Here is an 8,170-nt window from a genome sequence, read left to right as displayed (position 1 = left end):
TGACAAACGAAATGTTCAATATTATTTGCAGGTGAGACTGAAATAAAGGTTGGATGATTGACAAAAGGTCAAATTTAAGAGGGTTACCAACTTACCATCTGATATTTCCTTAACAACGATAGGAACAATAATGCCGGAATAAGAATCTCCGGCAATATAAAGTGGATTATTGTAGAACTTGGGATGATCCATAAGCCACTGCACCACAACATTGAAAACAACAATGTAGCTAAGCTAGCTGCACATCATCCATGCTGCCCACTCCCACGTACCTTTATATAATTAAACCCATAACTCATAATATTAATGTAACGTAAGCACAAGTTTATATATAAAAGTAGAAAACAGTAGATATAGAACAAAAATACCAACCCAGTTTCAAGTTTGAAGGGGAGGTCACCACGAAAGCCGGGTAGGGCTTTGTCGATGCCGCTTCCGTGTCTTTTACTCGCAGAGACTCTTCCAGCAAGGTACTATTGATCCGTGCATTTGCTTGCTTGCTTTAGACAATTTACAAAACAGAACAAAATAAAAAAGCTATCTTCATTTGGAATTTGGAAGACCTACTCAATTTATCTGGGTGTGAAATGGAGATCAATCATGCTGCTGATGTTGACGAAATAATAAGTTACAGAAAAGGAGCTTCTGTTCATGATCGATTATGATACAAGGACCCCCTTTATAATTTGTCCCTTTGATATTTCTCAGCTCTACTGTTTTGGGTTGGATTTGCTATATATGCTCATGAGTTGTAATTTTTTTTTTTCACAGAAATAACTTATATTGATGGGTTAGTTGTCCACGAAGTGGTTTTCTTAAAGCACATTAATCTGGTGTCCAACTACCATATGCATAATGTATGTCACTAAAATTTTCCCGACAAAAATAGAGGTTTGTGATGAAATAATTTACTAGACCGACATTTTGAGATAAAATCTCACACCTGATTGATTCTTAGTGGACAATGTCGCCAAACAAGGTTCACACATGCAAATAATGCCACCTCAACTTTCATACACTTTAGCGTATTCGCGTTGAAGGTTGTAGATTAAAATTACACTCAGATAAGTGATCATGTACTTTTAGTTACAGTGAAACATTACATATGTATAATGCAGTAATTTTTCTAATTTAGTATACTAGGTTAAAGAGGAGAATGCGCCAGCCACCTATTGATCATATCAAAGCATTCCTTAGGATTGTACTCTGGAGCTGTATGCCCTCCTCCCTGCACATTTGCAACTGGGAATTATTTATTACATCATAAGTGATTATTAGACTTACTTCAAAGAGAAGATCAATAAACTTGGAAGCCATCACTCATGCCTTTATAGTCGCATATGTCAAATTATACTCGTTGTTTGAATAGTACATTGTGTATCTGTAAAATGATGAATCAATGAAAAAAGACAACAAAAGATCAAAGTTAGTATTAAACATTGAAATTCCTAACCCCAAAAATAAAAATCCAAACCCGAAAAAATCATGAAAACAACTACAAACCCTGCAACTTGATGATCAGAGAACCATGGTTTCCAATCATCCTCAAGTGTCAAGTTCAAGGATTCAATCCATGCCAGTGTACTTATATATGGAATGGTTATGTCATGATCACCACTGCAGATACACCATATAAACACATGAAATTATGAGAAAAGTACGACGATGGTTATTTATTTTTTGTGTGACTAGCTACTGGCTAATTCTAGGCTTGATTCTTCAAGGTTGGTTGAAATTAGATTAATTTAAAAGGAGAGGTGAAACATGAAGAATCAAATTGAACAATTTAAATTTGTACCTGTAAACTATAGCACGAAGGTGCTTTTCGCTGAGGTTTCGATGGTAGTCAACACTACTTGGTACATCAAACGTGTAAGGTGTGGTTTTATTGCATTTAGCCCATTCTCCTTTTGTTCCCTGTTTGTGATCATGGTAAATGTATTTTTTTTCGAAATTGGCCACAGTTTCATATATTCTGTTTGATTAATTTGAAGTAAATCCAAAAAATATATATAATTAATTAGAAGTAACATGTATATATTATATACCTCCCGGATGTTGAGAGCTTTGCGAACATTTATATCATTTTGCCAAAGAACTGCGTAGCGAATCCTGTCTTCCTAAAAAAACCCTTCAGCTAGTAAATTTGTTACTCTTTAATACTTCTCTCTGTCTTTGAGAGAGAGAGAGAGAGAGAGAGAGAGAGAGAGAGAGAGAGAGAGAGAGAGAGATACCCGACACAGCTGGAGAGGGGAGGGAAAATCTAGGAAAACATCATCCATAGACTCCCTGTCGTTCGTCTTTAATATTGTCCACTCGTTATAATAGTCCTTTCCGCAGAAAGGTGCCAGTATATGTTCTGTATCAAGTCTCCTAGTGCACTGCATACTCAATAATCAAGGGACTTCATAAAACAGAGAACAAAAACATGTAGTGTGCGTGTGTATGTATACACACCATATATTATAGAGAGTAATGATGTTTTGTTATCTATCTGACATACATGTATGTTACGGCGTCAGATTGTGAATCAAGATTGTGCAATTCACCGACAAAACATATCATATGTGTATAAATTTCTCTTATAAATAGGGGCCCTTTTGAGAAGTACCCTATTCACCAAATGATGCTTCAGTGTATGTACATATCAATATCCTACTTGTTGAAAGGAAATGATCCTCAGAGTGAGCCAAGATTTAAATCAGTAAAACACTGGCACATCATTATGCGTATGAACAAAATTTGGTGAACTTAGCAGCTAGCACCCGGAATGCTAATTGACCATGCTGATACTACATACCTCCTTGAAAGCTTGGAGACTGTTGAGGCACAACTGATTTTTTGGATCTACATCTACGTACTCACCCTTGCAATTCCTTTTTGATGACTTGAAAGAAGAAGAAAAAAAACAGTAAAACTTAAGAACTTCTATTTTTCATTTGACTCTTATAAGAATAAGAGATATATCCACTAAAACATCTTGGTGTATGTAGTTGACCAAAACCCACAAACATCTTACAAGGAACATCCAGCACCTAAAAGAAAACCAAGAGCAACATACACACCTCATATACTCTATCCGATATAAGTCCCAAACGATGAGCATATTCAATTCTCGAATTAAAATCCTCTTTAGCATTTGTAGATGGATTGCCAATTATGTATCCCTGAATCCATTAAACCAGAAATTAAATTCTAGCACAATGATGTTAAGAACAAATGACAGCTCCAAACAAGGTACATTCAACCAGGATGTCAATTTAGTACTTTGAGATTCAAAGCTGGCTCCATCCCAGCTTCAAAACCTACAGGACAACAACAACAGAGATACAAACTCATGCCCCCTTAAAACTTTCGAGTTTCGACATCGAAAAACTTTTGTGCTCAAGATCAGAGTTCTATTGCATATGCAATTGCAATTTTTGGCGCAATGGTTGAATTAATATGCAATTTGAGAACTTCATTTGTCATCATTTGTGAAAGTTACCCTGTGTTATATGCTGAACAATGATGGGAACAATCTTGCCCGTGAAAGAATCTCCAGAAATGTAGAGAGGATTCGAAAGAAACTGGGGATGAGCCACAAGCCACTGCATAGGAAATTTGAATCAATATAACAATAATCATAAATAACCAAGTTTTGAATCTTGTTCTAATTAATCTTATCTCCAAATTTTTGTGTGTAAATCTTGACTCACTTTCTGGAGAAACTGATAAGCTCTTGTAGCATGCAGGGTGTCACTACTGATTAACCCTTCCAGAGTTGTGGAGTATGAATAACCAGTAGCAGCAGGGGCATCTAGAAATATTATGTTTGCTACCTGAAAATAAATTATAGGACCAATTTTTAAATTGTCACCATCAATTGGGAAACTAAAACCCAGAGACAGAAAATTCCACACCTTGGTCCATGAGTACGGATTCAGAACAAGTTTCAATGGGTCCTTGGACAAATCATTAAATTGGAAAGATATTGGACCTAGAATAATATTAAAAAAAGTTAAAATCAGAGCCATAATTTTGTCTTTGCCTACTGATGAAATTGAAATTTACTTCCATCCCAACAATTAAAGATAGAGATAAGAGGTATCAGGTTCGAATCCCCACGACATTATAGTTGTGTGTGTGAGAGAAATTCCCCTTCCATATAGTTTAGACTATCGCTTTGTACTCAAAACAAAAAAAGATAGAGACCAAGTATACATGATGTGATGAAAAAGTATTTTCTCAGTGAAAGTTTTGAACTTTAATCTCATGAGAATTGGAAATTAACAAGTTACCAATTTCATATATGAGGCCATAGAAAGAAGAACATCTGGGGCCTCCGGTCATCCAAAGAAGCAGAGGATCATTTTCTGGGCTGCTTTCTGACTCAGTGAAATAGTAGAACATTTGCAGTTCTTCAGAATTGCCCACCCCCACGTAGCTTGAAATTAGACACAAATTAAAACCCATAATTCAAAACTACAAAACATATAATTAAAAGTATAAAAAGAAGATGGCGCAGAGTTCAGATATATTATTAATCAAATAATTAAATACCCTGTTTCAAGCTTGAAGGGGAGGTCACCAGAAAACCCTGGCAAGTTCTTGACGATTGTCTGCGACGCACCATAGTGGGTAAGCAGCTCTAGCAGCAGAAAAAATGCCTGACACACCCAGATTGTGAAATAGATGCTTCTGCTGCAACTAAGCATTCTCCTTTTTTTTCTTCTTTTTTCTTGTGGAAGATAAGAATATTGTCTGCCTTTGACCCCTCATATTCGCATACATTGAGGTAGGAACAGTCCAAGAAAAAAAAACAAAAAGAGAAAAGAAAAGGATCCAGAACCAGAAAGTGCTATTTTCAAATGCCCTGTGTCACCAAAAAGAACGAAACAGAGAATTTTCTAGTGTGAACTTGGAATTAATAATTTATTGCCGCTACAATATTGCAAAGGAAAATAATATGATGTCCCTTCTCTATGTGAAGGATCACCAAATTGGTGAAAAAAAAAAAAAAAAAAATTAGCCTAACCAGATAGAATAGAACCAGTTGCTTTCAATTTGGATATTTCAAATACCATGATAAAATATTGGCTAATTGGGCTTAGTTTTCTTAGGAAATTAAATTAATCCTTCGGGTATTTGAATTTTAGGTTAATAAGTTTTCTGGGCCTTTTTGAATATTGGCTATACTTTTTTTTATAAATTTATAAATAAATAAAAAAACCGTAGTAAAGCCGAACGGCTATACTATTTTATTTTAAACCCGGCTATACTATTTATAGAAAACAAAAAAGGAGCCGGCTCGCGCCTAGGCACCTAAGCGTCAAAATAGGTATAGCCGCGGGGCTATACTATCTTGTTTTTATAAAAAAATCCCGAGTATAGCCGGGCGGCCATACTATTTTGTAAGGTGTGGGAGTATTGCATCTGGCGCATTCCGATTTTGCTCCCTATTTGTCAACATAAATATAAGTAAACCTTTCTTTCTTTTTTTTCTTTTTTTTGGTAAATCAAATGGCAAGGGTGACATCTTCTGTTCAACCCTATTCAATCAAGTGTACCTACCGAATGTTGAGAGCTTTACGAACATTTATATCATTTCCCCAAACAATGCAGGACTGAACTCTATCTTTCGACAAAACAAAATTTTGTTAGATCAATATGTATTAATGTGAAACGCAGTGCTCTCGACCTACGTACAGAAGAATATAACTCGTCTAGAATTCACTTAGGTGTTTAATATAATATAATGATTTTAAGCGGTGAGAGTGTCTGATAGGGAGGAGAGATTTACCGACACATTTGTTTGGGAAAGGGAAAATCTATGAAGTTATCGTCAATAGATTCCCAGTGGGTGGTGGTTTGTAATGTGGTAAATAATTTATAATAGTCCCTCTGATGGGCAGAATGGTGCCAATTGTTTGGAGAAATTCTTCCTGTGGGTGTGTTGATCAATACAAGTGGGTGTGTTGATCAATTGTTTGGAGAAATTCTTCCTGTGGGTAAGGTGGGACCCCAATACAAGGTTTTAGCTTAGTTGTGGGATGGGTGGGAGAAAAACGTGCAATTCCCTGTCAATAATGATATACCACGTGGAAGTGTTATCATGCATGTCATAGCGTTATTGGCAAAAAATAACAAAATAGTGTTATCCTCGTTTCATGAAAATCTTTTTCAATGGACAAACATCTAAAATGGTTAGATGACCGAACCAAAGAATTTCTCCCCATTGTGAGAGTGCACATGAAATTTCCCAACTTCTATTTTTTTGGGTCAATAAAATTTCCCCAACTTGAAATACGACAAACTACATGTTTTTTTGGTTGATAGGATCAGTGTCGGCCCTGAGGGTGGGCAAGGAGGGCGATGGCCATGGGCCTCGCATTTGTAGGGCCCCAAATTATATATATTATATATGTACCAAATTAAAGAATATAATTTTAGAGGAGAATAATTTCAATAGTTTGGCATTTGGAGGCCCCAAATCTAATTACCAGTGTTTCTGAAGAGTCCAAATGAAAATATGTAATATACGAACATCAATTGCATGTATTTAAGTATTTAATTAATAAAAGTAGCAATCAATGAAAGAAAGCCAATAGGGACTAGAAATTCTTTTATTTATCAAAAAATTCTTGTTAGTAGATTATTTAGCAAGGAAATATGAAAGAGTGCAAATTATTTGTATCCTCATTCTTGTTTATTTTCAGATTGGGGCAGTGATTATATGACCAATACTGGAGCCATGTTTATTTATCCAAATTGTATTTAATTACATAGATTTTTTTCCATGTTATTTTATTATATTCAGAAAAATGAAAGAGAAATAGGCCTCATTTTTATTTCTAGCCTAGGGCGGCCGGCCTAGGATTAACCACATGAAAAACCACATACACATGCATTACATATTTTTTTGGCTGGAAGAAGCATATATACATTTTTGTCCTTATGCTTGCTGGTACGAAAAATAGTTTGCCACACCCACCGAAGGAGAGAGGTATGACGTGGTTGATTTCGAAGAAAAAGAAGATGCAGACTAAGAACATAAGGGAAAAGAAACAGGGAATTGCAAGTTTGAAGATTTCTTTAAAACCAACATACCGTAGAGGCAGAAAACCCGAGGTTTTTTAGGACCACAAGTTTTCAGCTTTTTATTGATGTGCGGAAATTAAACCATTTTTTGGATCCAACTAATGATCAGCCACCAATTAGTCAAATTAAACCATTTGATTGTTGTTCAAAGAAAATAAGATTCACAAAGATGATTTGATTTATGATTTCATTGTCAAGAAAATGGGCACCAACCATTTTTTGGTTAAAAATAAGGGGTGCCTAATCTAGGCAATTATCAATGGAGATGCATAAATAAAGGGTGCCTAACTTAGGCAACCCATGTTTTTTGAAGCCTATATAAATCCCGTAGCTCTCATGACAGGACCCAACCCAATTTCCACTTTGAAATTCGAGCCAAGTCCTGTGCGTGTCCGACACCTGGCGAATGTCGGGCACAATTGTCCTTTTTACCCTTCTTACTTCAACTTTTTCTTAAAATTGCCTTAGACTTCTGCCGAAAATTCGGCAGAGTCTCCCCTATATTTTTGACTTATCCCAAAATTTTCACCTGTCAAACAATCTCAGAAACCCTACCAACAGCCAGACTAAGTCAACAAACAGATTCCAACCTCAGTTCCTTATGTTCAACATGATATCAGAGCATTTTCTATGGTTTTCAAGGTTGCAAGGATTTTCTGCAAAACTTTACCTTGGCGCGGAAACTATAATTGGCCCGGTGGTGGATCCCGCGTACTTCTACGGCCTGGGGGCGAAAAACAAGTTGAAAATGTGAGTGGACCAAAAATAATGTTCTTCAAAAATAATTCTCATAAACATAATATCCCCTATTGTAAAAAAAGAAATTTAAGTAAATAAAACTGAATACTTACTTTCTACATCACGCATAGTCAATTCAAGGCATTCTATATCAGTCATATTCAAGCTCGAAAGTTTCATACAAAAACCTCTGAATTCAAAGCTTTCATAAAAGTACTGAAATCAAACGCGTATAAAAACTCTGTACTCAGACCTTTCATAACTGAATAAATATAAAGGGATCTATGTCTGAAAAATCAGAAAAACTGATTTATAATAGCTGAAAATCAACATTTAATAAAGAAACTCGGAA

At 35.7% G+C, this 8,170-nt stretch overlaps 1 protein-coding gene across 2 annotated transcripts; it reads right to left on the bottom strand.

The window, feature by feature from the left end:
- Window positions 1-988: 988 nt before the first annotated feature.
- Window positions 989-4,721, bottom strand: LOC117637076 (serine carboxypeptidase-like 17). Of its 2 annotated transcripts, XM_034371844.1 has the most exons (14): window positions 4,543-4,721; window positions 4,281-4,426; window positions 3,903-3,979; window positions 3,699-3,821; window positions 3,488-3,590; window positions 3,268-3,305; window positions 3,066-3,167; window positions 2,801-2,887; window positions 2,235-2,381; window positions 2,049-2,120; window positions 1,799-1,917; window positions 1,504-1,617; window positions 1,327-1,381; window positions 989-1,228 (listed from the first exon to the last, which is right to left on the bottom strand). In XM_034371844.1, exons 1-14 carry the CDS (start codon window positions 4,695-4,697, stop codon window positions 1,145-1,147), a joined length of 1,422 nt encoding a protein of 473 aa, XP_034227735.1. In that variant the 5' UTR covers window positions 4,698-4,721; the 3' UTR covers window positions 989-1,144. The 2 variants fall into 2 exon arrangements, with proteins under 2 accessions (XP_034227735.1, XP_034227736.1); XM_034371845.1 differs by lacking the exon at window positions 2,049-2,120 and having other exon boundaries at window positions 4,543-4,717.
- Between the last annotated feature and the right edge of the window lie 3,449 nt (window positions 4,722-8,170).

This window comes from Prunus dulcis, chromosome 8, assembly GCF_902201215.1.
Source record: "Prunus dulcis chromosome 8, ALMONDv2, whole genome shotgun sequence".
NCBI classification, from domain to species: Eukaryota; Viridiplantae; Streptophyta; class Magnoliopsida; order Rosales; family Rosaceae; genus Prunus; species Prunus dulcis.
The sequence above is the reverse complement of the archived record's forward strand: the minus strand, read 5'-3'. Positions and strand labels throughout refer to the sequence as shown.

Bases quoted from the DNA above. Each gene is read 5' to 3' on its own strand.
- LOC117637076 (XM_034371844.1), bottom strand. From the start codon at position 4,697: ATGCTTAGTTGCAGCAGAAGCATCTATTTCACAATCTGGGTGTGTCAG. The intron at 3,822-3,902 runs GTGTGGAATTTT...ATTTATTTTCAG, and splicing joins ATCCGTACTCATGGACCAAG to GTAGCAAACATAATATTTCT. The intron at 1,918-2,048 runs GTATATAATATA...GATCACAAACAG, and splicing joins AAGCTCTCAACATCCGGGAG to GGAACAAAAGGAGAATGGGC.